Below are 27,918 nucleotides of genomic sequence, written 5' to 3' on the forward strand. Positions count from 1 at the left end.
CTCCACCTAGCCTCGAGGTGAAAGAGCAGCCTTCTGCCAATATAGAAGAGAAGGAGCAACACCACAACCATGTCAGGGCCCCCGCAAGGGCCCGGGCCTGTAAGGCAAATGAGTGTAGGAAATGGACCACCCAGCGCAGGTTTACCACCACACAACGCCATGCCTCCGCAAGGCGGTCCTCCGCCGCCAGGTGCCTCAGGGCCGCAGTCCCAGCAGAACTTGAACCAGATTGTGGGTACAGCTCTTTTTCCTATCATCACGTCGTCTGCTATTGTGGTGCCCGTACAATTACGAAGAGTGAGAGCGCATTGTTACAGCGGGTTCTGGATGTCGCGTTTGGTGAAAGAAAGCTGTCCTTGGCTATATTCTTGACTTGCGCTTCCTTCCACCTTGTACGCCGCTCAGCTCTCATTCTGCACGCACATTACCATTACATATCTACCACAACCTTTTTTCTCTACTGCGACAAGTTTCCAGCTTCGCGCGTTCTGCTTTGCACCCTAGCCAGCAACGTCACGACAGTCAAATATGAGCGCATCGTTGCACAGCCAGGCCCATGCGGCGAATTCCAGTAGCAACAATATGGTACTGCGCACTTGGAGCATCAATTGCTTCCAACCTGGGGATGACTCTACCTTGGAGCGTGTCTTTGCTAACTTTTGTACAGGTCTTGGAGTACCTCTCAAAAAAAGGCTATGTTCGCACCGAGGCGATGCTCCGCAAGGAGTCTGAACCGCAGACCAACGGCCAGCCGCTCACGGCGCAGAGTACCGAAGCAGGCGGCGCGAAATATACAAAAGCATTCGAGCTTCTACGCAAATACACCGAAGATAACCTGGATCTGTATAGACCAGAGTTGCGAAAGCTGCTGTGGCCCGTCTTTGTGTACTCATTTCTGGACCTGGTGCGCGACTTTTACACGAAAGATGCGGAAACATTTTTTGCAACGTACCAGGGCCTGTTTGAGCGCGACCACGACGAAGACATCAAGACACTTCGCCAAGTGCGATTACAAGCACATCTGCAGGAGAGTCGAATAGCGAAGCTGTACATCGACAACAAATATCGGATCACGCTAACGACCATGCCATTCTTCAACCTCATTCAATTTCTCGAATCCAAGCATTTTGACGGTGGTGCGACAATAATAGACGTGATCCGGGAACACCTGAACATCGTCACTGTCGACCGGACAGCCACCGCTGAGAAAAGCATTGCAGCAATTCTTGCGAGTGGACATGGCGAAGACGAGCTCCCAGCGGAGGATGAAGGTATTCCAGGACACGCCCCAGGTCATCCTCTTACTGCGCGCCACGATCCCGAAGCGGAAGCTGCCCGAATCAGGCTACAATTAGGAGCATACCCACAGGAGGCAGATCTGCAGGAAGACGTCCGAGCAGCTCTACAAGACGAGGACGCTAAGAATGCGCCAAGACCAGGACAACCAAGTCTGGTAGAGGAGTTTGAGCAACGCATAAAACAGGAACCAACAGAAGACGGGCCTTCGCGTGAGTTTGTTCCTCTGCCTCCCTCTCTAGCGCGCGACGTCTCTATGGAGGTTCAGAAGATCATCGAGCACCGAGATCGCTACAAGATGGAAGGCAGAACAGGCGGTGTTGGTCCCGCTGTCAGCGTGACCATGTACACCTTTCATAACACGTATGACAGGTCAGTCGACTCATTATACCCCTCTGAAATTTATTGACTGACGCGGTAACAGTATCAACTGTATCGACTTCTCTGGTGACAACCAGCTCGTCGCAGCCGGCATGAACGAGTCCTACATCCGCGTGTGGTCCATGGACGGCAGTCCTCTCACCTCTCCGAACGACAACCCAGACACTCAGCCATCGTCTTCCAGGCGGCTTGTTGGCCACTCAGGCCCTGTTACTGCGGTGGCCTTCTCACCCTCTACAGCAAATCCGTATCCTTCTGGCCCGCCCACAAACTCAGAATGCCTTCTTTCATGTTCGGAAGACAAGACCGTCAGGCTATGGTCATTAGATACATACACCTGTCTTGTAGCGTATCGCGGACACGACAATCCTGTCTGGGACCTGCAATGGGGACCGTATGGACACTATTTCCTTACTGGTTCGAACGATCGTACCGCGCGTCTGTGGTCAACAGATCACATTGAACCTCTACGCATCTATGTTGGCCATGACAATGACGTTGACTGCGTTGCTTTCCATCCCAACAATCTTTACGTATTTACCGGCTCTTGCGACCGCACGGTGCGCATGTGGCACATCGCCGGTGGTAATTGCTTGCGCCTCTTTACTGGTCATACAGGCAATGTAACTGCTATAGCCTGTTCTCCTGATGGCAGAACCCTGGCATCCGCTGACGATGCTGGCAACATTATCCTCTGGACTCTTGAAACTGGGCGAAGACGCAAGCGTATGCGCGGACATGGCAAAGGCGGGATCTGGTCGCTTTCTTGGAGTGTGGAGTCCAGCGTTCTTGTCTCAGCCGGTGCGGATAAGACAGTTCGTGTTTGGGATGTACTGCAAGAGACTAGCGATAAGGCTGCTGACGGTGTGGCTGCGAAGGCAGATGGCGCCATGACGACCAAAGGCGCAAGTGGCACCACAGTCACGGGAAAGAAGGCCAGCAAGGAGGCAGGTGTGTCGGCGGACCAGATCAGCGTCTTTCCGACTAAAGACAGTCCCGTATATAAGGTACAGTTCACCCGGATGAATTTGGTCCTTGCCGGCGGTGCGTATCTACCGACACGTCAATAAAGCTTAGCATCAAGCTAGGCCTTGAGGTGTTCATATACGGATGGGTGCATTCGGGCGTTTTTTTTTTAGGAAGTAAAAGCATCAAGATGACTAGCTATAGTATACCCGCATGTAGAATCTCATTCTTTCAATCTCATCCTCCATGTTGTTGACCCTGATCTTCCACAATAGCGTGTTCGGATGGCATCGTGAGTCGTCTATTAGGCATATCTGCGATTCTGACCCCACTCGGCCTTGAAGTGAAAAAATTGGTCTCTTGCGATTGCGCTTGGAGCTGCCGAAGGTTATCTCATGACGTTGCTGTAGTTTTACATTATCCCAGTGGCGTCCGAGGGTTGTTGCCCTTGCCACTTGGACTTGTTTGTTGTGATCTGAGAGCACCTTCCCTAACCTCAAAGCTTCACAGAGGTCGCCCATCCCTTGGCACTCGTGCCTCCCTAGATATAGTCCATCGCCCAGTGTTTATCATCTCTCTTCTGCTCACATAAATCTCCTACACTCGCTTGCCACAACCATCACCGCCCTCCTTCAGCATCTGATCTGGCCCTTTAATCATCTTGCTCATCAGGTGCACTCTCTTATCCAACCTCGCCTCAGCTGCCAGCCCGACGCTTGACATGAAGATCATTCAGCTTGCCGCTATCTTCGGAGGTACTGCTCTCGCAGTCCAGCCTCTTGCAGCTCCTCGTAAGTCATACCCTCCCTACATGTCATCTCCTAGTCAGCATCGCTGCTCAATAGGGTAGCGACACTCCTCGAAGCGAGATCTGGCGATCCTGAACGATCAAGTAACCCTGACTTGTGAACAGATGTCCAGCGCGCCCTCACAGACACGCACTCCATGGTTGTTATGGTCACGTCAACTCATCTAGTCTCCGAGATCTGTACGGATATCGCGAGCTGCCCTCCTTATACTACAACTGCCCAGACATCCGTCGTTTATGTCACTGCAACAACAACAATCTGTCTTCTCTCATCCACACCTCCCGGATATGGACCACCTGCGACTACAGTTAATCCTTCATCCGTTGCCAGCTCTGCATACCCCACCGAGCCTGCAGGCATCACTGTCAGCACCATTCCTGGGTCTTCGATCTCTCCCACCGGTTCCGAATACTCCAGTGGCTCTGCTCCTCAGTCAAGCGCTCTGCCAACGGACGTCTCCTCAAGCGCCTATGCCACGGTACCTAGTGTGAGCGTAATCACTCGGCCGGCGTCTTACAACGGCCCTGTCGTCGTTACCCTTACGTCTGTGTATCCCGGGTCAAGCGTTGTCATTGTGATCCCTTCATCTACCACCTTAGATGTCGTCAGTTCGTTTTATTCCGGTTCACCAACCTCACTCAGTCCTATCGGCTCTTCGACTGGATACGTTGCACCTCCTGATAGCTCATTGGTCTCATCTATTTCATACCCAGGCTCTGTTCCCTCTGGTAGCTCAGCAACTCCATCGTACAGCAACACCGATGCAGTACCTATCTCGTTGGTAATTCCATCTCTGGGACCTAGTTCCGGTAATTCGGTTACTCCTTCGACGCCAGGCTATGCTCCCTCCCGCTCAGCAACCCCACCTAGTAGCAATACAGATGCAGTGCCTACTTCCCTCAGTGCTACCGTTACTGATTCATCGTCGAGTGGATACAACGTTCCTTCCAGCATCTCGACTAAACAGTCAGGCTCTTACATAGGTACCGTGCCGACTACCTTCACAGTCTCGTTACCCACAGGTCCATCTTCAAGCGGGTATGCAATGTCATCAAGCAAATCGGCTATCTCTTCAAGCCCTGCTGGTCTGTATTCGAGTGGATACATTGTGCCACCGGGTAACTCAGACGTACTGACAAGCTCGGGCGCTGCTGTTCTACCTTCTTCTCCCACAGCCTCTTTGCCAAGTGCCAGCTCTGCTGGACCTTCCTCAAGCAGGCTCTTCACAGGCTCCGAGACGGATGCTGTGCCCAGCTCTTTTCCGTCTGGTGGCCCATCGGCTGGGCCTTCATCAGGTAGCTACTTTGTTCCATCCGACACTGCATCAAGATCTTCGGGTATTGGCTCTGGTACATATCCGGCTAGAACGTCTGCGACATCTGGTTACTCCAACCCCTCGCACTCAGCAGGCTTTAAATCTACCGTCACCGATAGCACGATTAGGATTACGAGCTCTCAGACGCAAACGTTCACCTCGTACGTCACTGCAGGACCTTCCTCCAATGGGGCTGGCAGCAACACAAACACGGACACACAGGCTGTAGCGACAAGCTTCCCTTCAAGTGTTTCTGGTTATCCCTCCGGATCCGGGTATGTCTTGCAGTCTCCTTGTACCTTTGAACATCCACTAACCAGTCTCTTAGTTACCCACACCCATCTGGCGGCATCAACGGTACGATAATTGCGCCCTCTCCCAGTTATATCGAAGTCCCTATCAACACCGGTCATATCGTTGGTGCCGGAAAGAGCTCTCTCACAGCAATTGTCGTCGCTCTCGTCTTCGTTCATCTCGCATGAGCCAGTGAGTTATCTCTTTCGCGCAAACTGGTCTCCGTCACAACAGAAGTGTGCTGTTGGTGTGGTAGGTCGGCCTGGTGGGCATTCTTGCATCGCGCATCGCGTCTAGCATGCAGCATTCTGGCTCTTTATACATGTTTATCGTGGTATTTTCTTCCGGGTAAAAGGGTGATGGTATGATCTTTTTAGGGCGAGTTCCTTAGCTAGGTAGGGTTTTCCTCACATGTACTACCAGTTACACGGCCGCAACAGATCAGCATACAATATACAGCACCTTTCACTACGGCCGTCAGAAAACATCCTCTATGTATTGTGAAATCCTGACGAGGGCCTTTCGTCAAGAACAATCTGCCTGGCAGATACTGGTGGCTCCATGGGAGATTGGATGACCATTTGGTCATTCATCGTTGTCTAAGACAAACGACTATACAGTCAAAATTCAAGACAAAGAAAGGTTTAAGGGGTATAAGGACTACTTTACCCGTAGATAGAACATTACAACTTATCTCAATACACTTCAGTCAGTCAATTATTCAACATTTATCGACACCGTATACCAACAGCCTGCAGGGTACCATCTAGGCTCTCATCGTTACCCGGTATGTTTCCGCTCCAAACCTCCTCAGGAACACGTTCAGCTGCAGGGAGTATGTTGAAGTGTGGACTTGGCTCGGCCTTCAACCACTTGAAGTCATCGATCTGATTCCACTGGTTGGCTGACTGCTCGATCTCTGGTGTCTTCTACACGATCGTTAGCGCTGTTATATGAGCAAAGGCTATATATTCCAGAAGACCGACTCACGTAGGAATCAGGTAGTGGCGCAAACCTTAAGCCCTCACAATCCTCGAAGATTGGTCGACTAGTACTATGCAGATACACATCCACGTCTTTGCTGCCATGCATACGGAACTGTCGACACGCTGTTACTATGACACTGTTGGAGACGTCTGTGATGTGGATTGCTCCTGCGACTTGGCCGGTAATGATGAGCGAGGAGGTTATGGAGCGGAGGTAAAGAGCGGCAAAGGGTGCGTCGGCTTTTGTTGGAGCGCTGAGATCGACGACACAGTGGGCAAGATGGGAAACCGTTGGTGAGCTTGTGGCGTAAAGGGCTTGAGCGAGAGTTATATGGGCGTGCGACTTGTGGGAGAGGGTCGACGTGGACAAATCCTGTTGCGCCGTTTCTTGATGTTGTGGTGGTTGCGACGGCTGGTGTTCAAGTAGAGAAGACGACTTCGCGCTCGATGTATCGGATGCCTCCGGTTTAGCTTCTGGCTTCATGATATCCTTCTTCTTGCTCTTGAAACTGAACTTCTTGGGTGGATCGAAGCTGTTCCTCACACTTGACAACTTCTCACTCAACTTCTTGATCGTCTATACTCTCTCGTCAGCTCGATCTTCCCATCCTCAAATTTTTTCATAAGAACTCACCTCGCTATATGTCCGCTGATCATACGCGGGTAGAAGACTTGACGCGTCTTGGACATCGTGGGATAATCGATCTATGCCTGCGAGGCAGTCGTCTATCGCTTGATTGCGCTCGCCACCAGATGTCGACAGGGAAGATAAGCTTTCGATTTGCCTGTGGAGCGCTGGTATGTGTTATTCCAGTGTATCTATTGCTATTGATTACAACTACGCACTTGCGACATCCTGGTGGAATTGGCGGTAGAGGGTCTCTTTGAGGTTGGACTCGACCATTGTGCATGAGATTCAATCGCGATTTAGCTTGGTTGACTCGAAGAAGCTAGAACTTCAAGTTATCGTTACACGCTTTACCAAATGCGCTGGACCTTGAGGAGTCTTGGGAGAGGTTCACGCGTCATGAGGCGGTTTAGTGGGGTTGGGAGAAGAGACGCGCATTGAGCGCGACAAAAATATCATCATGATGCAAAACGCTGGTCTACATGATCTGCGACTTGGATTCCTACTCAATTTCTGTAATAAAATGATCTTCTCTTCTAGGGAATTTTTTCTTCTTCTCGAGAACAATGTAGTAGTGAGCATATTTAAGGTGAGGACCGAGATACGCGATATGGTCGAACTGGTGGGATGCACGCTACCCCGCATTTCACCAATAGCATCTAATATGTTGTCACCGATAGCAGAAGCAAGGCTGTTGTCCCAAATGAGTAGGTTCAGACCGAAAAATCGACAAGAGCTATCTGAACATCACACGATATCGCGCGCCTTCTTCTCATTGACCAATTGGCCTTGAACAGAGCGGATAGCTGCAACTCAAGCTTATACACAGCCCGCGCTGCATGTCTTGTTACATCAGTGTTCAGGATATTCGCCCATTCACAACAGAGCCTATTGGAGATTCGTTTGGTTCACATTGAGACTGAGAGACTTCGTCCCACCACATGCGTAAGAGACAATGCCAGGATCTTGATGAACAGTTCGATTGTCGAGATAGTATATACACGAGCCAGATGTAGCCCAGGTGTTTGTGATGAGGTATTTGTTGTGGTAAACTCCAAGAAAAGGTTTGTTGCTTTCGAGCCGACTATTGCTCTGCCTTGACGTCGATGCCGTACTTCTCCAGCAGTCGTTGCCGCCTCCTCTCCTCGTAGCCGGGGCCGTAGATTCCTAGGAGAGTCAGTCTCAGCGAGCGTGTGCTGCCCACCTTTCAACATACCTCGTCCCTCGCCCAGTTGCTGGAGCGTCTCAGATAGTGGCCGCCTGCGCACCTTCTTCAGCTCCTCCCTGCGCTCGACCTCGCCATCGTCATCGACCTGGTCGCGGATGTCTCCGACACCGCGCATACCATTGGCGTATCGGTAGGCACTAAGGGCGGTGGAGAAGCACACTCCGGCACCGAGCATGAAGGGAAGGCTCCGTCCTGTAGTCTGTCAGTACCAGGCCACGCACGAGTCTCGGATATGCGTACTGGCAACACCGACACCGCATCCAGCGACGAAACCAGCAACTGCTTCGCTGTAGCAGTCGTCTTTTTGTCGCAGGTTGCTGGTCGCGTCGAGTGTGAATTGATAGGCGGCTCCGACACCAGCTGCACGTCGATTAGCTTCATCGTGATGGATGTGCGTGCAATTGGCCTGCTACGGACCGTAGAGGGCGATTATGCCTCCCGAGCGGGTGAGGATGCCCATGGCTCCGACATTCTGCTTCCGTAGTGTGTTCTGCACACCAGCAACGACGGCGCCGACAGCCGTGGTCTGGAGAGTGGTATTCGCCGTATTGGCGAGGGCGTCCCGGGGGTGGAAGGTGACGTGTTGGTCGGCCATGGCGGGCGAATTGGGCGTGGGTGTCGACTTGGAAGCTCTATAGACGTTGGTGAAGTCGGCTGCGGCAAGTTGCGCCAGACGGTAAGCGTCTTGGCACTCAGGGCTCAGGCGGCGGGCGGGCACTGCATCATCGCGCGCCGCGTCGCCTTGAGCTGTCGCATGGACTGCCGCAAGGCTGTTTGCTTCGCCGCTTGTGCCTCTATGGCTTTACTTTCTACCATGCATAGCCCTTGAAGTGAAAACTTCGTCCACGCGGGCTAGTTGTTCCGTTCCTTCTGGAACCTAGCAATATAGTGTATGCTAGGCGGTTGCCGCCCGCGATGCCCTCGCTGTAAACGCTTCAGTCGCACGTTGGCAACCTCTCTTCGCCCTTCTCCACCCATATCGCCGTGCGTGCTGTGCTGTCCTACTCCACCTCGCTTTCTGTCATCCATAACACAAGCTGCACTGCTGCTCTCCGCTGCCACCCCCAGCAGACATGGCGCCCGGTACCTTTTCCATTCTTGTGCCACCAGCGTGTGCTAACTATGGCTTCCAGGCAAGACAGCGCCGCGGTTGCTCCAGGATCTCTTCACGTACGACCCACGACACGAAGAACGCGCCGGTCGCAACTTGTTGACCAGCACCCCACCGCAACACGACAGCAAAGCCCCGCCAGTCCCCGCCGTGCCTTTTAGAAACTGCCGTCACAACCTGTTTACCAAGTCCGAGCAGTCGCTGTTACCCGTGCCAGGCCAAGACCCAACCTCGAGTACCGTATACAAGGTCGCTTCTTACTGCATCAAGTGTCGCTGGCATGTCGATATACTCGTCGACCATCGCATCGATGCTGCCAAAGTCAAGTCGTGTGGCAAGGGAAACGAGGACTATGCCCTGCACCACTTTCTCTACCAAGGAGAGGATGACGCAAACAACACGGCCAGGTTCGAGGCTCAGCTACGGCCGCGTACCTATATCTTTCGCTGTTCTGCGCCACAATGTTCGGTCCAGGTACGGATCAGCATCAAACCGCCGTGCTTCTCGGAGCACGACATTGAGACCTTGACGAACCAGGCTCAACTTAGAAGGCGATGGGAAGCAGCGAAACAGATCGCTGGCGACCGAGCAGACACAAGCATGGCACGGAGGGTCGATGCTCCTGATTATCTGAACACATATCTGCAGGACTCGTTAAAACCAGCAAAGGGCAAGGCGCGCATCCCGCTGTTAAACAAGAAGTTTCTCAAGACTTTTGGTAAAGATTGTGACTCGATACTGAGACGTCTGGGCTTCGAGAAACACCAGGAAGAAGAGGAGGACACTTTTGTAGAAGCCTGGTATCTTCCTAAGCCCGAGGAACCCACATCTCCTCTTGAATCGACGCTGCGCTCCAAGATCGAGGACGCTCGCTATGAATTAAATACCATAATACTGGACATGCCAGAGAGCGAACGCGTGGGTTGTAGACATCAACCCATGTATCCTACGCCGTCACGTGGCGACATGGAAAGGGCATTAGCATGTGCGGATTGTATGTCCATATACGCGCCGCTCGTTGCACAATGTGATACTGACGAGCTGCACAGACGCCAAGGCGAAAGAACGGGAGACACGCAGTACAAACCACGAAGAAGATCATCCGTACGTGCCCCGCCTTCACCTTCACCAGTCCTCTGATTACTGACAGGGAATAGCTACTACGCTAGTCTGGGTGCTGTTGGAGACTTTGACGACTCCTTGATCCTCTTCGCCTTCTCTCGACAAGGCGCCGTTGACATCGAGAACAAGGCGTACTACTTTGAATGCTTGCAGGATCTCGCGACCGGTCGCCAAAGTGACCTGCTCGGGATGCAGGTAGCTATGTTGGCTTCACAGGGTCTCACAAGCAAACGGGAGGCCGAGCGCGCATACCAATACTTTGGTATTGACCCAACACACGCAAGCGTAATAGGCGACGATCACATCATTGGATGTTTCCGTTCCCGCCTAGCCGATGTCAGCGTTATCCAAGCCGAGGAGGCGCGAAAGCAACTACGAGTTCTGGGAGACGTGCGTGAGAGCGATAGAATACGAGCAGAAGCCTCGGGCTCTATCGAGACGTACGAACAAGCGATGGCCTTCTTCGACCTTGATCCTAGCGTAGCTGACGATTTCGTTCCAACCATGTATTCGCTCAAGGTACTTTGCACGGATCCCTACATGGACTGCTTGTCGTCTGGAACGAATGCTAACGCGCAAACTAGACTCAAGACAACCCTTCAAGCATAGAAACTGCCAGAAAGGCTGTGGAAATTATAGCAGAGACGCGCAACAGCGAACGACTACGCCATTTTGCCAAATTCGGGACGATGAGCGATCCTGAAATGGACATAGGTGACGCATACGCTCTCTTCGACCAAACAGACAGAACGGTCCCGCTTGATCCTGCAGTTCTAGAATCTGTTCTTAGCACATATGAAATCGGCACAAGTGAGAGATTAAGAATGGAGAAAGCGCACGCTCTCATCCAGTACGACCAGTCACAAAGATTTGGCGACAACCATGTCAACCCGAAACGCTCAGAATTCAGACGAAACCTGTACCCTCTCGATAAATGGCCGGTCGGGCTTCGCAACATTGGCAATACCTGCTACCTGAACAGCGTACTCCAATTCTTGTTCACTATCAAGCCTCTAAGAGATCTTATTCTCGATATTGAAAAGCATATGCAAGACCCCTCCCCAGAAGCATTGAATAACAAGAAAGTTGGGCGCATGCTCGTCACAGCCGAAAGAGTTTTGACGGCACAGAAGTGTCAGTATAAACCTCCTTTGGCGCGAATCAAGATTAACTTTGGATAGTCGTTCGTGAGTTACGGGCTCTCTTCGAGCAAATGACGACCGCTTCAACAGAGACGGTACAGCCTGCGATAGATCTTGCTTCTCTCGCACTCTGCAAATCGGATAACCCTATAGAATCGACACAGTCACCGCCAATGGACACTACCGATCGCACTGGTTTAGGTACCATCGACGGAGCAGTGGTCAGCGGACCCATGTTACCACCTGCGGCAATCCAGTCAATTCCCGCAGAAGCTCCGGCAGGTTCAGTCGTGAATAACGATGAGGCAAAGCCTGCGGATTCCGTTATGGATGATACCGATGCAGCTCCGGTTACATCTGCTGATTTGGTCATGGCCGATGATGGTTCAGTAAGCAAGAGCGAGAGCGACATACCTGCTCCACCGACTCGACCTCCCCCAATACCGCCACGAGCAGACCCTAAGCCGGCCATGAAGCCCGCTGTTCAATCAAGTACAAAGATTGGTAGAATCGAGGAGAGCGCTCGGCAGCAGGACGCCGCAGAAGTCATGGCCAACATATTTGACCTCATCTCCTGCGCCATAACGGGCGATAGTATTTTACGAGAAGGCGAGCAAGGAGACGCCATCAAGAAGCTATTCTTTGGTGATGTTACCACAGTTATGGAGAAACCAGATGGTGTACAGAAAGTCCAGGAACTCCGAGATCATTTCCTTGTGGCTACTGGACAACGAGATCGCTCACTCTATGCTACCCTTGACGAAGATTTCGGACTAGGTGAGATAGAAGGTGGCAGTGGTACCAGATACGATTATGTCGAACAGGCCGCGCCCATTCAGATCATCAATGTGAAGCGGTTGCAATTCAACAAAGGCCAGCCTGTATACGATCACTCGCATATCGGTCTAGAGAAGACCATGTATCTAGATCGTTACTTGGCGAGAACACCAACACTAGATGAAGCACAATTGCTAGAACTTCGCAAAGCGCAATGGGCAAAACAGAAAGAGCTGCGCGAGCTAGACGCAAAACGAACAAAGCTACAGACAACAGGCATGGAAGGCATGAACCTACCTGACTGTCTGAAGGCAGCAGGCGACTTTGTCGAAAGTCTCACCACAGAGAAGTCAGAGCATGAGCCAGTATCATCGAGGCAAGACTTTTTGCCTACTCCACCTCCCGAACTCTGTGACGCCCTCCAAACTCGGGCCACCAACCTCGCCGCCGATCTGTCGGGCATCGATGGCCAGATGACGACTCTGGAGTCGGAAATCAACACCGTCTTCAAAGACTGCACTTCTGTTCCCTACCGTCTTCATGCTGTCTTCACCCACCGCGGCGACGTTAAAGGTGGCCATTACTGGATCTACATCTACGACTTCCAAAACAACGACTGGAGAGTTTACAACGACGAACAAGTAGATCCTGTTGTAGAGGAGGGTATAGTGCTCGACAAGGAGGAAGGATCCCGACCGAAGGTCAGCACAGGTGTGGTGTACGTGAGAGCTGATCTCGTGGACGAGTACACTGAGGCTGTATGTCGCCGACCTGAAAAACCCGAGGATGATGTACCGGCGGATGTCGAGATGAAGGATGTTGTGCTTGCCGATGATGCCATGCCGGCGCTTGAACCGGCAGATCTGAAGGGTGTACCTGTCATTGAGGGCGTGGAGAAGGAGTAAGCTCTTTTCTTCTGAGCCCCTGCTCCCTTCCCCCCTTCTCTCTACTCCTGTTTGCTGATCTTGACTGTTCTATTAGCATGGATCTGGTACTCCAGGATGAGCCTTTGACTACTCCTCAGGAGAAGAGAGTAGGCGCACGTCTGGAATCTCCACCTAAGAGAGGCAAAAGCGAAGTTGGGATCAATGACAGATCCAGTGGGATTGATTGACTAGAGGTGAATATCGGTACTGTGCAAACCGGGCTACGCTGAGCGTATGCAACTGTTTTGAAGGGCATGACTAACGAATTGTGCTTGCATCGGCACTAGCATTAGTAATGGCTCACAAATAGAAGTAGGATAATGCATAGTGACGGGCACTGTTTTTGTGACCCGGTAAAGGCTGATATATTCTGTTGCACGCATACGACGTGTTTTTACTCGTCATCACCGTAGTGGCACACGAAGCTCACACAGCTTGTCTCTTCCTCCCTCCGCCTCTTCGCCAATTCCACAGCGCTTCCTGAGCAAAAGTGCGTGCAGTCAAATGACCCCTCTCCTTGTTGGCCTCTTCAGTCAACGTCTCAATCACCCTTCCTTGCTCGATGCACTGCCACAGCCCCCCTGCCATGGCACTGCCAATATCCTCCTCTACCCACTCCTCTCCATCCTCGTCTTCTACTACCTCTGGATTCTTGGCTACTTTTGCTGGTCCGTCCGTCATTTGTTCCACGCTCTCAACGCCGAATTCTCCTCTGCCTAGTCTGTATAAGATACGACCTAGCGTTTGGTATGCGATACATCGTTGACTTGCCACTTTACTTCGCGCCGTGACTGCGAGTTCTGGTATTGTGTATCCTGCTGCCTCTGGGGCTTCGGCGTGATGGTGAAGGCCCCTGTCGGTGGGTATATCTCGTGCGACGCTAGGTGCTAGCAAGTTGCCAGAAAAGTCGAAGCGCAGTTCTGCCGGATTCAGGGCGGTTTGAGAGGGGTGGTAAGGAGATTTGGTATCTGATGGGTCGATTGGCGACATCCATGACAGCGACGAGGGATCGTAGGGTAGCGTGGGGAAGTACTTCTCATGTAGGTTTTTGAGAAATGACGGATCGTTTGGGTCGAGGTCGGGCGGTTGTGGAGGTCGTGGGAAGTGTATTGAGTCTGTGGTATCCGGAATAGCTGCCGATGCGGTGTCGTCGTCTGGCGAAGATTGTGCGGCAGGCATCAGGCTCGGCGCTGGTTGTGACTTTGCCTCCTCTGTTGGTTCTGGGGCAGCGAAGGAGACCTTCTTCGTACTTGGGGTCTGGGGCTGAGGTTCTGGCTTGGTTTGGTCAGTCAAAAGGGGTACAACGGCTGCTGGTGCTGGCGGCTCTGTATCAAAGTCGCGCTCGTTGCTCCCTTGATCAATGTTGGACCGCATGAGCAGCTTCTGCAGTAATGCTGGATTGAGACTCGACATGAGCTCTTGCCGTTCCTGCTCAATCTCTGCATCTGACATGCCCGCTAGTGTCTGCCTATTCTCTTCGTCTATCGCTCGTCTCTCCTCGTCCCGGTCAAGCCCGAATGCGCTTCGTGGTTTGGGCGCATCTTGCATCTTCGCAGGTGCGTTTGGTGCCGTCACAGCTTGCTGGTCTTTAGCCGCGCGCTGCTGTTTGAAGGCCGACATTCTCGGTACGCGTTTTTTGTGCGCCGGAAACCCGTTCACATTCGGTTTGAGCGAGGGCGCAACCGGAGGATTAGCTGGTAATGAATCGCGCTCTCGAATGTCGCCCACGAAGGTAGGGAACGACGGCATGCGGAGCTCATGCTGCTCTTCTTGATCCAGCTTCTCGACTGCACCGGTATCAAAGTTCAAGTTCACGCGCTCTCCTCTTTGAAACTCCATGTTGACAGCAATATTGTGGCGGTGGTGTACGTGACGCAAATGTTTCCTGTCGAAACTTTGGACTAACGGACCCTTGCATGCGGGGTGGGGTGCTATGAGCGCATCGGCTGGACCTGCTTTACGTGACACTTCCAGCAGCAATGGAGCAAATGCACGCAGCGACAGGCAGCTCAAGGCTCGCAGCTGATTCGATACCACGCCGATCTGTACTCCAACTACACGTCTCCACAGCTTTGACTTGGAGTGACAAACTGGACAACACCCTTGCTTACATCCTTCGGGTAGTCGACGAGATATTGTTCTGGGATGATGATTTTGTCGAAAAGGATACCCGGTTGAAAACTTTCCTATTGTCTGGAATGACCCAAATAAGGTGCAGGGTACCTAAGCTACCAATGATGACAGGGACTCAGGTACCTGCATCGATATGTGGGATGTTTGTAAGACGGATTCGGCCAATGGCCAAGTGGTGACTGAGCTTGCGCAGGCAGTATCCCAATCTCATACAAGATAGCTAGGCGTACTGTTGGAATACATGAGTGCGAAGAGATGACGATCTCTGAAAACGATGAGTCGGTTGTGATGGGATATCGACTATCGTGCCATACTAACGATCAAGCCAATGTGATGAATATGCTAAAATGTAGTTACAACATTGCAGCGCGGCCGCCCCAGCGGAAAGCTGCCTCGGCTAACCGCGGTCTACGACTATGAGGTCGCCAAACCACATCCCCACAACGACACTGTAGCTTTGAACACCAGCATATCTGGGCGTGAACTGTACTGTACTACTGCGGTCGCATACGCAACGTAGACATCATCGAAATGCCCTCATTCCGTCTCAGCCCCCGCGTCCTACATCGTGCCCTTCAAAGCCGCACCTATGCAACCGCCCAAGCACCGGCAATTAACGTCACCAACGTCCCAGCACCACACTGTGGAAGCATACGTATACTTTCTCTGAATCGACCTGCGGCACGTAATGCGATATCTCGGCAATTGCTCGCGGATCTGAGCCATCAAGTAAACAGCATACACAATGAGGGTGACAACGGGCCAACCAGGGCGTTGATATTGGCGAGCGATATCGACACGAGTTTCTGTGCGGGCGCAGATCTGAAGGAGAGGGCTACATTTACACAGGAAGAGTATGTTCAGCCATATATGTGGGAAGAGTAACAGCTAACAAGATATTAGAACATCCAACTTTCTAACTACGTTACGGGGAACATTTGCATCGATCTCACAGCTACCGATTCCAACAATCTCTGCATTGGCAGCACCGGCATTTGGTGGCGGCCTCGAACTAGCCCTTACAACACACATGCGTGTCTTTGCCTCTAGCACCACCGTCGCTCTCCCAGAAACTCGTCTCGCTATTCTTCCTGGCGCAGGAGGGACATACCGTCTCCCTGCTTTGATTGGCCTTTCACGTGCACGGGACATGATATTGACAGGCCGCCGTGTAGCAGCGCCGGAAGCCTATTTCCTGGGGCTGTGTGACCGGTTAGTGGAGATAACTGCCGAAGACGTACAGCAAGAAGGTGCTGCGCGAAAAAAGGTCTTGAACGAAGCTGTAAGACTAGCAAGGGAGATATGCGAAGGTGGGCCGATAGCGATCAAGGCTGCGCTTCAAGCGGTGGAGGGCTGTGCGCTGGGCGAGAAGGCCGAGAATGCTGCATATGAGCTTGTAGTCAGGACAAAGGATCGCGACGAGGCGCTTCTCGCATTTAGGGAGAAGAGGAAGCCTGTTTTCAAGGGCGAGTAAACAAACATTGGCTGTGTCGCGGTCAAGTATCGACACTTGCGCACCTAGCCTGAGTCGACATGCTTCATTTCTGCATTATCAGGTCCTATGCTACACGCTACGTTCTACATCTTACTCTTGATCTCCTCCAGTAGCTTGCTTAGCTCGCCCTTGTCCGCCTCCTTGGTTGGCCAGCCAATACCCAGCCCTTCTTGCTCATTTGGCTTGGGAATGAGGTGAAAATGTACATGATCCACAACTTGATGCGCAATCCTTCCGTTGTTTTGAAGAATGTTATAGTCTTGGATGTTTTGAGCGATGGCAATGCGCTTCGTGACGGATAGGACTTCGGCCAGTTGGTCGTCGGGTATGTCGTGAAGCTTTGCGCCATGATGTTTGGGGATGATTAGCTAGCAGGAACATTAGCATCAGTGGAATAGTGTTTGTTGTACAGGGACATGGAGTGAGTTAGAAAAGCGAGATTACACACCGAATGGCCCTTGCTCAATGGGCCGATGTCAAGGAAAGCAAGTGTCTTCTCGCTCTCGAAGATCTTCATCGAAGGGATCTCGCCTAGCCATTCCGTTAGCCATTGTTGAATGAGACAAGGGTCAAGGGAATCAGAGAGTACCCTTGATGATCTTGCAAAAGATGCATGCAGCAGAAGACATTATGGTACTCTCGGATTGGGAGTGTTGATTGATTGGTACGAGTGTGGATTGGAGAGAGCAGTGAGGATGACGCAGGGAGCTTGTTGCGAGCCAAGTGGGGTTGACCGAGGACATGTGGGGTAGCTTTTTGGCGGGACGGTTCCGCCTTGCTTGACTTGAGATATTCTAGTTACAAAAAGATGTCTTTTCGGATACTACTGTTACTTGTGACAGTTTGCATACTCTCACTTGTACCTTCAACGCATCACATCCTTGCGGGTCATGACTGTGCCCACTTCCACGATGCGCACTCAAAATTTGCATAGCATCTGAACTCGTTGCTCAAACCTTTCGCGTGCTTGATCTCGTAGTTCGTCGTCTTAGTTCCTATTTTCCCATATAGTTTGTCTGTGATCAAGCTCTCCATACGCTCTCCAGTGCACACAATCAGACGGAGAGAGTCTTGCGACCAGGACTTGGCGAGCCATCGTACAGTCAACGCAGCTAAGTGCCATTAGCGACATAAACCCCACGCTTGTCTGAAATGATAACAAGACGTACCTTTTGTTTGACAGTCTTGGCTTAGAAATGGTGGATCACAAATGATTACGTCAAATGAAGCCTTCATCTCAGCCGGCAGTTGGATGGCCTTCTCGAAGTCGTAGCGCACAAACTCCTTGAAGACGGCGAAGCGTTCGTCGAACTCCAACAACTTGATCTGTGGACGACACTTGACTTCACCTGAGTTCTGAACTGAAGTCAACATGCGAGCCTCTCACTGACCCTGAACTCTTACCAGTAGATTCTTCAATTGGATGAAAGCACTCGGAGCAGACACAACCGCTATCCTTGTCTCGTCTGTCGCACCCTCCAGAAGTTGCCGCGCGAGCAACATGGCAGTTTCGTCGCTGTACCAGAACTGACTTGCATTCCAGTCTTCGGTGAACGCATCCATGGATAATTTCCCCTCGAAGTCATCTTCGGCTTGGCCTTTCAGTTGTTCAAACTGTTTTTGTCGTGCGTCCCGCTCGCCATAAAATTCCTTTAGGGCGGCAAGAGCATCGCCTGAAAGCTGTCTTTATCTTTCAGCATTTGGGTTGTGACCTTGGAGTCGAGTAGGGAGGACCTACGGGGTCTCGTCGTCGTCTTCGATCGATGCCATGCTAATTTTGGCTCAAAGCGATTTGTCGCAAAGTGCACCTGAAAAGTGATGGTCTGTCTGAGTCGTACCCCACTATCGTTAAGCGACGTGCCTCGGTAAGTCATGTCCGGCTGTAGCTCATGGTAAGAGCGACAATGCACCCGCGACTGCGATGTTTGACAACCACCTGCACGCGCAGACTATATTCAAAGATGGCAGAACCTCAAGTATCGCTTCCAGACGTTGAGCAGATTAGTGACCGAGTGATTAGAGTTCTTGGGGGTAACCCTAGCAAGGTAAGGACTTTTGATCGTTTGAAAGCATAGCGTACTCTAACAACTCTCAAGTTCACGCTGCAAGGTAGACGCATCTGCGCTCTGTAGACTGATAAGAATCTAAGAACAATAGGCACAAACACGTACATAGTCGGTCGCGGCGCATCACGACTGCTCATTGATACTGGTGAAGGCAAGCCGCAATGGATAGCCTCGATCAAACATCTCCTTTCACAGAGAAGCATTACAATTGACAAAGTTCTCTTGACGCACTGGCATCACGATCATATCGAAGGCGTCCCTGATATCCTCGAGCACTCTCCAAACACGACAGTCTACAAGAATGACCCACACGATGGCTGGCTACCCATAAGCGACGGGCAGAAGTTTGAGACAGAAGGCGCGACCCTGCGCGCTTTCTTCTGTCCGGGGCATACCACAGATCACATGGCATTTGTGTTGGAGGAAGAAGACGCCATGTTCACAGCGGACAATGTATTAGGACAGGGCACGGCGGTATTCGAAGATTTATCAGCGTACATGAAGAGCCTCGACGCCATGTCGAGACAGTTCAGGGGTCGTGCATATCCTGGCCATGGGCCTGTCATCGAAGATGGCCCATCAAAGATCACCGAATATATCAAGCATCGCAAGCAGCGTGAGAAACAGGTGCTAGACGTGCTAGCAGAGGACAACGGAGCTGGGATGACTTCGATGGACATTGTGAAAGTGATATACAAGGACTATCCAGAGAGTCTATGGGAACCTGCAGAGAGGGGAATACGACAGATCCTTGATAAGCTGAAGCTGGAAGGCAAGGTGGGCGGAGATATGTTGTGGGCCCTTAGTGGGAAAAGTAGCCTTTAGATGTTCCAATGACACATAGTTTAGCATGGTCAGATTTTGATAAGCGACTTGTTCCAGACTTGACTGCGCCCCACCAACCTCATGATGGATTGATGGGATGGCTTCTTGACAGAGCTGCTGGAAAACGGTCTGGGATATTTTAATTGCGTTTTGCTCATTTTCCATCGAATCATCAGTCGTGATGCCAGAGTGGTTAATGGGTTAGACTTGAATTCATCGTTCAGTTATCTAATGGCTTCGGCCTCGCAAGTTCGAATCTTGTTCACGACGATAGCATACTGCTGCGACAGGAGCTTCTTTTTGCATGATGGTGGTGCTGGTGGCGGTCGAGGGGGTGGTGGTGGTTGTCGCCGAATCGGGTTAGTCCGACGGCATCCACGTTTTTTTCCCACTGGGCGATCATGGCGATCCTTTGCTTCCACGTCTATGATCTACGTTCTATTTCTTCTCTTTTCTTTTGTGCTACACAGTCTGCGCGACTGCAGTTTAGTCCGTTGACGCATCACACGACGCGGCAGTTCGACGTCATAATCACTGGTGAAACTACGGGACGCGACCAGACTTGAAGAGTGACGACACCATATACAGAAGAAAACTGAACAAGTAGAGATAATAAGCGCTTCCTTACAGCTTATATCAGCTCCCAATAGAATAGATCATAGACACTAATAGCATTGTAGTCTTCTAGGGTTTTTATGTATGTTTATATGTGTCTAGTACAATTTGTTGTAGTAGGAAGAAGTACTCTACTCTAATAAGATGTTTAGTTTCCTGTCTCAACGTGGTGACGACAGAGCGTCTCAATACGAACAAGGGCCAGGAAAGGAGCATGTGTGCAGACAGTGGTAGATACATCAGTTCGAGATAAGAGTATAGCAAGTATAACTACTACCGCGGTATTGAATTTGCAGTATTGTATAAAGGTGTGACGTGCGTATCGTCTACAGACAAATTGAGTGACAAGCGATTTAGATCTTCTCGACTTCGAGAATGTTTCCTTGTGCATCAGTAGCGAGCTTCTTCTTGATGAGCGATGCGTTCCTCGGGTTGGGCGCATTGAATATGTCGTCGATTTCTTCGAGGGTGCGGTTCTTGGTCTCGGGGATGAAGAGCCAGACAACAAAGGCCTGTATGGGGCACCAGCAGGCGAAGACGATGTAAAGCCTCCAGCCAATCTTCTCTAAAGCGATGGGGTAGGCAAATTGGTTGATCAACATAGCCGTTGTGAGCGACAAGTTGGAGAAAGCCATGCCTTTAGCACGCATCTCGAATGAGAGCACCTCAACGGGATATAGAGCCTGGAGCGGGGTGATACCGAAGGCGAAGACAGCGTTGAATAGAAAGACCAGTGCAACAAAGGCATTACCTGCGGGAATGCTGTTCGTCTTGTTCTGGTAAGAGACCGCGCCGATAGCTCCAGCCCAGATAACGGTTACAGTCGAGAAAGTGCCAATTAGCATAGGGCGTCGACCCAGTTTGTCGACACAGAGAGCGCCTATAACAGCCTGCGTACAAACTATCAGTACATCGACTAATGATATTTAAGCGACTTCACTTACGAAAGAAAGCTGCATGCAGCTCTTGCCCAAGTTGATGTTCATTTTCTTGATCTCATCCGTGACGCCTGCGGATTCAAGAACACCGGAGATGAAGTAGTCGACAGCACTATGTGATAGAACAATCAAAGTCAGCATCGTTTCTTCTGACACTGCATCTGGGAGGTCTACTTACCCGTTACCTGCCCATTGACCGAAGATAGCAACGATACAGTTGCATGCGAGACGGTAGCGCGCGGGACGAGTCTTGAAAAGAGCGCCGTAGTCCCACCAGCGTTTGTCACCTCCATCCATGTTGAGGTACTCTTCGTACTCGCGGATTTGCATGGACACCCAGATACTGTCCTCGTTGCCACAACCATGGTATTTGGCAAGGGTTTTCTTGGCTTCGGAGTGTTTACCGCGGGTGTACAGCCTAGATCTCATCAATATGTATTCTACCTAGGTATGCATGGAACATAGCAAGAATATGCTACTCACCAGCGAGGACTCTCAGGGAGAAGAGGGGGAAGTACAACGAGCAGGGCTGGGAATAGCATTTGCAGCCAGACAGGAATCCTCCAGGATTGGTTGCCCGCAAGATCTGCGGCTCCACGTGTGACACCGGCTGCAAGAAGCGATCCCACGAACCAGAAAGTGTTGTAGAGACCAGTAATGACACCTCGATGAGCTGGATGCGCAGTCTCGATAACGTGAAGGGGGCCAGCTGTTGTCATAATTGGGACCGCGAAGCCGAGCAGGAAGCGACCACCCATGACTAAATTATGGTATGAGAGGTTAGTGTATATTCAACAAGTGCTTCTCATATGGGCGTCTCTTACATTGGCCGACAGGGTTGGAAGCAGGAGCAGTCGACTGGATGATTACCCCAATGCAACCAAGGACTCCACCAATCATCATTCCAATTCTGCGGCCCCAGGTATCACAGGCAGGACCAATGAAGGGAAGAGCAACAACTCCACCGATCTGGTACATGGAAGTGACAATACCAGCCCAAGCTCCGGTGCTCTCGACGTTGTAATACTCCTTGAACGTGTTGTTGGTAAGGAGAGAGTTGAACATGGATCCGTCGAAACCGTTACATGTCGAGCAAAAGAAGCCTACAAATGCACAGACATAGAGTAGCATGGCAGAGCTAGAGAAACGAACTACAGGCTCCTTCAGCTTGGCCTCTGCTATGGCTTCAGAGCCAGAAATGACGGCGATATCAGCCACGGCAGCTTTGTGGTCCTGTCAAGGTGTAAGTAAACTTAGGATTCCATGATTTGAAGATAGACCTTACGCCATGCTCTGAGGTTGTAGTGACATGAGACTCCTTGATGTCCGACATTGCTGCGGTGGAGATACTCCAGGTGAACTGTGCAGGATACAACTCGGATGCAGCTCAGCTATTAAACAAAATCGGAAATACACAAGGGTAGACCTTCAATGGCCAGAATGCCGGGCTATGGCCCGCAATGTCCGGCTAATGCTGCATCCCAGCGGCGTGCCGTCGGAGTCGCAGTTCTGGAAACATGTTTCCGAGCTAAATGGCCACGGAGGGCTCTGGTCCGTAGGCTCAATTAGGAAGCGGCTCCAGCACCTTGAACAAGCCTCAACCGTCCCGTTTGCGTGCAGACGCCACGCGCTTGGGAGGTATGGTACAGCGAGAGTCGAATCTTTCGGAATCATGGACCGTAGTCAATTGTTCTGACCGCTCTACGGCAGCTGCCACTAGTCAAAGCCGCTCTCAGCCCACCCAACACATTTCTGATAGATAGCGACGCCGTAAAACGCGGGGGATTTGATGGGGCCCCGAAACCTGGGACGTATCCTGGTCCATCAAGGGTATCCACTTTGCAGTCCTCGGCAAGGCTGCCCCAATGAATGCACATCAGCGTTGAGAGAGGATCGCCTGTTCCCGAGTATGCCTCTCGCCTAGGTGCTAGAAGGGTAATCTTTAATATCAGCAGACAGCAACCAACACATGCTGGAACGAAGATCGCTGGTATCAACAGAGGCGCTGGGCGATCTCTGCACAAGACTATCAGCATGGTCACGCTGTATAGAGGAACGAGCGCTGGTGTGCGGCCGCCTCAGGTGTAGACAGGGCCCATCTTGATAGTAGCAGTTTTATCCGCGAATAAGCTCGAAGGATTGGCACGAGCGCATGGTACAGCATAACCTAGGGGCGTTTGCTGAGAAGTCGCTGACGCTTGATCCTGCATGATAATCGGCTCTAAGCGCCTCGATGCATGTCGGAGGTCAAAAGTAGAATCAATTCGTTAAGAGCTAAGTGTTTTCACGCTGGCGTGTCATGGACAAGTGATGGGGTGAGGATGTTGTGGTGCAACGGAGGCATCCCCATCCCTCTAATGCCCAGCCATAAGCGATGGCGCTACTGCGACCTTCCCGCGGGGTTAACACAAAGGGGGACAGGCGCTACGGAGAGGACGTCTCCGTGCCAGCTTCAGTAAAGTAAACATATTCAAGCTAACAGTTTCACGACGCCTTCGTTGTTCGCCTTGAAACGGACCGTGACTGCTTGGCTGAAATGCAACGTACGGTCGGCGATGGATGATTATTGATCTGCCAAGGTTGCCTAGGTATGTCACAGCAGTATGCTATCGTCGTGAACAAGATTCGACTTAGGAGGCGGAAGCCATTAGATAACTAAGCGAAGAATTTAAGTCCGGCGTATTGACTATTCTGGCTTCACAACTAATGATTTGATGAAAGGTTTGATCTGCCAAGGTAAAGCAAACCTGTCACCCATCTCCTAGGCATCGGTAACCCGGTCCGGTTCGGTTACGCACTAGATGCCTACACCGGAATCCTTTTGGCTTGAAATATGTCTTTGATAAATCTCGTGATATCCCTAGACCTCGTTCCGGATGCATCCTCGTTCGAGCAAGACTTCCCAAGTCAAACTCTAAAGGCTTTAGTATACGGAGATTTTAGTTCATGCTGGGCTAGATCTGGGCCTCCAACGAATTGGCTGCAGCAGGATTACACTTATATCTCGGAGTTGTTCGCGAATTTTCCGTATTCTTCATCTCGTTCTACGCAAGAAAGATACTAGTCGGTACGAACCGCGGAAAGACCACAGGCGGACCACTGAGTACAACGCTTCTGACGACACTACAGCGAAAAGGAATAGACTAGTTGATCTTGAATACATAGGTAATTTCCGCGGCGTCGAGTTCTATCGATCACTGGTCACTCATGTGATGGAAAGCCCTAGATCCCGTTGTGGCGACCAGCTGCTCTTGACGCACTATTCACACAGAAGCTCTTGCCACCACGTCCTGGATCTCGGCGATCAAATTCATATTGCACTCGCCCATTTTGATGAGCTGGGCAGCCAACCCCATAGTACAAACAGTGGTAGTCCAGAACTCTCGCGCTGGATCCCCACTGCAGGTACATTCAAAAAGCAGGTTGAGGTCTTCGAGACATAGACTGACTTCTGTATTCGATTTGGCGAAACGGTACCATAGAGCTAATATCAGCTCACGAACCGAGTCATCTTCGAGCTGCGTGGCGAAGCAGTACAAGTTCATGAGCAAGCTACTATCGCGAAGAAGATGTGCTGGCAGCTCAACCAGCCCTTTGGATGAGGTACAGCGTACGTACGATTGAACGACTGTGGTGGCACAGCAATGAAGCTGCACTTGTGTCCTACCATTACCGTCCATTAATCGTTGTAACAACGGGGAACTTACAAGGTCTTCACGGTCAGCAACAATAGTCCCCAGCGATACTTTCTGCGCATCAAAAACCTCTATCACAAAATTTCCGATTTGTGCTGACCTCAGTTGATCTAGGTAGCTACTGAGGTCTGCCACCTGATTGCGAACGATGTCTGGTGGTACCCAACCGCCGACATTCATCTTGCAGTCTTCTTCGTCGTCCGAGTCGAGCATATAGTCACCAACACGGTGGTTGAAGATGTGACCTTCGAACGGTTCGGCAGGTGTCTGTGATTCACCGGGCTTGACGACCAGACCGTCTACGCGCCGACCTTGCGATGTCTTGGCCTTCTTCGTATAAACTATGCTGGTTGGATAAGTTGGATGCTTTACCATCCAAGCGCCTCGGTGTTGCCGTGCACGCTTTTCCATCGCCGCTGGGCCGACGCAGAGCTTGTACTTCTCGTTGTATGCTTTGGCGACACCTGGCCATGGAAGGGGCCCATGTGTTTCTGACACGGTACCGTACGCATCTGGCTTGTTGTTGTCGCGTGTCAGAATGATGAAGCCGACCTGTTCGTCGGAGCGATAATGTTTTGCCTCTCTGTCCATGTGAGCTATGGTGTGAGGAGCGCCAATGTGTATGCTTTCCGGTGCATCTATCATCATTACATCCTCATGGTCGTGCCCCTCCTCATAGTCGTCCGGCTGGTACTCATCTGCGCTGTCGTCCACTGTATCCGTGGCATGCGAGATACTCGAGTGATGAGTTAGAGCTGCCCTTTCAGTAGCCTCCAAATCATCGTAAGACAACATGTTATTACAGCCTGATGTCATAGCACTCTGCTCGTGTGAAGACAACATGCCAGCGATGACGTCTGTTGTAGAATAAGATCCAAATCATGGCAATACGGAAGAGTATTAATAGGTCCGTAAAGCCGCTGTGTGTGATTTATGTAAGGATTATTCGCTGGACGTTATGCGTTCACATTCGTGAGCCTTCTTCGCATTGCATTCACACCGAGATCCAGCCACTACCTACCACCATGCATCAGAAAGAGCGGTGCTCATATATTACAGCCACAACCCATATATTAGTGGTATCTCGTTAGGAGTATCTGGACCTTTCGGGTATCTAACTAATATAACAATCTTACGAAGGCCGTGAAAATACAACTGATCGAAGTGATGAATCTATAAGCTGTAGTTGCACGGTGTCTGCAGATGTGGCTCGAATTGTAAGGAGGTGTTGAGGGTGATGCAAGCTTCAAGGGAATTCACTCGGTTCTGTTACAATTGTGCACGCAATGGTCGATGAAGATGAATCACATAACAGGGCTACCCAAGAAGTAGATGGCTAAAACCGACGCTGAGAAAGCGTTGCCACCACCTTAGTGAACAGAAAACCTTTTTCCTATAACCTTCTTCTTCCCAGATATACCGAACTTTGCCTTCATAGCCGCCCACGTACCTGGCTCTTTCTTTAAACGCGCTAGAAAGTTTGCCATATCCCCTTTGATGGAACTTAGGCTTTGTAGCATATCGTTCGCGCTCTTGGAGATACCGTTCAGATGTACACGAATGTGCTCCCCGGCAAGCCCTGAATCTTGGCACATGGTCCTGTGCACCTCGTTGTAAACGTACAGGTCCTGCATAGCATCTTCAATAAGCGGATCCAGTTCAAGCGGCAAACTGGCTATGTCAGGGCTGCATGGATTGGAGAGCGATTTGAAAAGCATTTGGTAGATTTGAAGCACTTTGAGGGCACGAGAGAATAAACGATTCAGAGGTGCTACCTCACTGAAAATAGCGTTGTGCAGTATTTCCATCTTACGCAGTAGGGTGGCCTTGTCATTGACAGAAGTGGCTGCGGATGAAACCTCGAACTCTAGTTTGTCAATGAGCGTGGTAAACGTTTCGTTGAATAGTTCGTTTTCGTTTTCGATTTGAGAAGTGTGTGACATAATATTAGCGAATTGGGCTTCTTTTGCTGCTATGAGTCTTGCGTCTTGTGCGCGGAGGTGAGCGAATGTCTCAGCCGTGCGTTCGTTTTCTGTTTGTAGCTGCCGGATCGTGGACTGATGCTGGCCAAGCTCGTTCTGTAGACGCTCAACTTTGGCAATAGCTTCATCGAAGGCAATGTGGTCTTTGACAGCAAGAGAAAGATCGCGCTGGTAGCGTTGCGCACGCCGTTGGGAGTCCTCAGAAAGATCGCGGTAGTAATCGATCTGGCGGTACGCTTGTTGGAGATCAACCTTGAGAGCCTTGAATTCAGCTGGCTGGTCATTGATCTCGGCTTCTTTCTCTTTGATTTTGGCTCGTAGGGCGTTGTTATCGATCTGAAGATCTTGCTCACGAGCCTGGATCTCATGAATATATTGGCGTGCTGCGTTGAGCTCAGTCATCTCCGAGAAGTGATTCTGCATATTCTCTGGGATGACGTCCTCGATCTTGTAGCCTTTAGTTTTCGCCTCTTCCACAATGTAGGACAGCTGCTTCTGCATATCGCCCAACGTAGACATGGCAATGTTGATAACGATGACCTGCGTTTGGCGTTCAGTAAACTCTGCAAAGTTTATACGTTGGAAAGGTCCGAGAAGGTTTTATGTACGAGACCTAGTCAGAATATGATGTTGACATAATATACTAACAGTGTGGTTGTCAAAGTATTTAGGCGTGATACATATGACTTTGGCGGAAAGGCGAGACATCAAAGTGCTTGTACAGTGTATTCATCCAAGACATGACACAGTCTTGACTTGTAAGAGTGAACCATTGCGCAATCGACAGCTGGGTACCTATTGCAGTTGACTTGGAAGCAAAGCAACCAGCCCGGCGAGGGAGCCGCCTTAGGTTTTTCTACTTTGCGAATATCTTCAAGCTGTGCCAAGAGAACGCGACCAGTCTGCTCCAGTACCGTATACATAGAAATTCCGAGGAGCGGGAGTACTTAGTCCTCCCTACTGCAGTCTACAACAGTATTTTGTAGAATAATACTAGATATTCTAACTTAATGTAGACTTTAAACCTTGATGTCTATATAATTCATAATTACCTTAGTGCTGTTGTAGGCTGTAAAGCAGTAGGAAGCTTTAGCGTACCTCTTCAATTTCTCCCTTGTATGCGGTGCCAGCAAAGTGGAGTTGACGAACTCCGCGCTAAAGCCCCACATCTCGGTAAAACCTTCCGCC

The 27,918-nt window shown here is 50.9% G+C and overlaps 10 protein-coding genes across 10 annotated transcripts; 4 read left to right on the plus strand and 6 right to left on the minus strand.

The window, feature by feature from the left end:
- Positions 1 to 69: 69 nt before the first annotated feature.
- On the plus strand, positions 70 to 5,249 carry GT037_000647 (wd40 repeat-like protein; the record flags this gene model as incomplete). The annotated part of the gene is made up of 6 exons (XM_038925694.1): positions 70 to 297; positions 668 to 1,668; positions 1,721 to 2,628; positions 3,345 to 3,434; positions 3,557 to 5,042; positions 5,096 to 5,249. The coding sequence occupies 6 exons, from the start codon at positions 70 to 72 to the stop codon at positions 5,247 to 5,249; spliced, it is 3,867 nt and encodes a 1,288-aa protein (XP_038791550.1).
- Positions 5,250 to 5,789: 540 nt separating this feature from the next.
- GT037_000648 (uncharacterized protein) lies at positions 5,790 to 6,951 on the minus strand (the record flags this gene model as incomplete). Its single annotated transcript, XM_038925695.1, has 4 exons — positions 5,790 to 5,990; positions 6,052 to 6,624; positions 6,682 to 6,842; positions 6,894 to 6,951. 4 exons carry the CDS (start codon positions 6,949 to 6,951, stop codon positions 5,790 to 5,792), a joined length of 993 nt encoding a protein of 330 aa, XP_038791551.1.
- Positions 6,952 to 7,759: 808 nt separating this feature from the next.
- Positions 7,760 to 8,498, minus strand: GT037_000649 (uncharacterized protein; the record flags this gene model as incomplete). Its single annotated transcript, XM_038925696.1, has 4 exons — positions 7,760 to 7,842; positions 7,892 to 8,095; positions 8,144 to 8,263; positions 8,321 to 8,498. 4 exons carry the CDS (start codon positions 8,496 to 8,498, stop codon positions 7,760 to 7,762), a joined length of 585 nt encoding a protein of 194 aa, XP_038791552.1.
- A 540-nt stretch (positions 8,499 to 9,038) lies between these two features.
- On the plus strand, positions 9,039 to 12,960 carry GT037_000650 (cysteine proteinase; the record flags this gene model as incomplete). The annotated part of the gene is made up of 5 exons (XM_038925697.1): positions 9,039 to 10,008; positions 10,064 to 10,118; positions 10,172 to 10,655; positions 10,721 to 11,270; positions 11,318 to 12,960. Coding segments are annotated over 5 exons (3,702 nt in total), but the record flags the coding sequence as incomplete, so codon positions are not given.
- A 447-nt stretch (positions 12,961 to 13,407) lies between these two features.
- On the minus strand, positions 13,408 to 14,820 carry GT037_000651 (uncharacterized protein; the record flags this gene model as incomplete). The annotated part of the gene is made up of 1 exon (XM_038925698.1): positions 13,408 to 14,820. The coding sequence occupies one exon, from the start codon at positions 14,818 to 14,820 to the stop codon at positions 13,408 to 13,410; it is 1,413 nt and encodes a 470-aa protein (XP_038791554.1).
- An 825-nt stretch (positions 14,821 to 15,645) lies between these two features.
- On the plus strand, positions 15,646 to 16,588 carry GT037_000652 (mitochondrial methylglutaconyl-hydratase; the record flags this gene model as incomplete). Its single annotated transcript, XM_038925699.1, has 2 exons — positions 15,646 to 15,968; positions 16,018 to 16,588. 2 exons carry the CDS (start codon positions 15,646 to 15,648, stop codon positions 16,586 to 16,588), a joined length of 894 nt encoding a protein of 297 aa, XP_038791555.1.
- A 104-nt stretch (positions 16,589 to 16,692) lies between these two features.
- On the minus strand, positions 16,693 to 18,379 carry GT037_000653 (uncharacterized protein; the record flags this gene model as incomplete). The annotated part of the gene is made up of 6 exons (XM_038925700.1): positions 16,693 to 16,977; positions 17,058 to 17,140; positions 17,566 to 17,721; positions 17,779 to 17,965; positions 18,014 to 18,293; positions 18,348 to 18,379. The coding sequence occupies 6 exons, from the start codon at positions 18,377 to 18,379 to the stop codon at positions 16,693 to 16,695; spliced, it is 1,023 nt and encodes a 340-aa protein (XP_038791556.1).
- A 191-nt stretch (positions 18,380 to 18,570) lies between these two features.
- On the plus strand, positions 18,571 to 19,500 carry GT037_000654 (uncharacterized protein; the record flags this gene model as incomplete). Its single annotated transcript, XM_038925701.1, has 3 exons — positions 18,571 to 18,654; positions 18,706 to 18,718; positions 18,767 to 19,500. The coding sequence occupies 3 exons, from the start codon at positions 18,571 to 18,573 to the stop codon at positions 19,498 to 19,500; spliced, it is 831 nt and encodes a 276-aa protein (XP_038791557.1).
- Positions 19,501 to 20,468: 968 nt separating this feature from the next.
- On the minus strand, positions 20,469 to 22,386 carry GT037_000655 (lactose permease; the record flags this gene model as incomplete). The annotated part of the gene is made up of 6 exons (XM_038925702.1): positions 20,469 to 21,005; positions 21,060 to 21,165; positions 21,232 to 21,471; positions 21,537 to 21,813; positions 21,878 to 22,286; positions 22,339 to 22,386. The coding sequence occupies 6 exons, from the start codon at positions 22,384 to 22,386 to the stop codon at positions 20,469 to 20,471; spliced, it is 1,617 nt and encodes a 538-aa protein (XP_038791558.1).
- A 1,930-nt stretch (positions 22,387 to 24,316) lies between these two features.
- GT037_000656 (uncharacterized protein) lies at positions 24,317 to 27,438 on the minus strand (the record flags this gene model as incomplete). Its single annotated transcript, XM_038925703.1, has 4 exons — positions 24,317 to 24,571; positions 24,761 to 25,605; positions 26,199 to 27,270; positions 27,379 to 27,438. 4 exons carry the CDS (start codon positions 27,436 to 27,438, stop codon positions 24,317 to 24,319), a joined length of 2,232 nt encoding a protein of 743 aa, XP_038791559.1.
- Positions 27,439 to 27,918: the final 480 nt, after the last annotated feature.

This window comes from Alternaria burnsii (assembly GCF_013036055.1).
Source record: "Alternaria burnsii strain CBS107.38 chromosome Unknown 705, whole genome shotgun sequence".
Classification (NCBI taxonomy): Eukaryota; Fungi; Ascomycota; class Dothideomycetes; order Pleosporales; family Pleosporaceae; genus Alternaria; species Alternaria burnsii.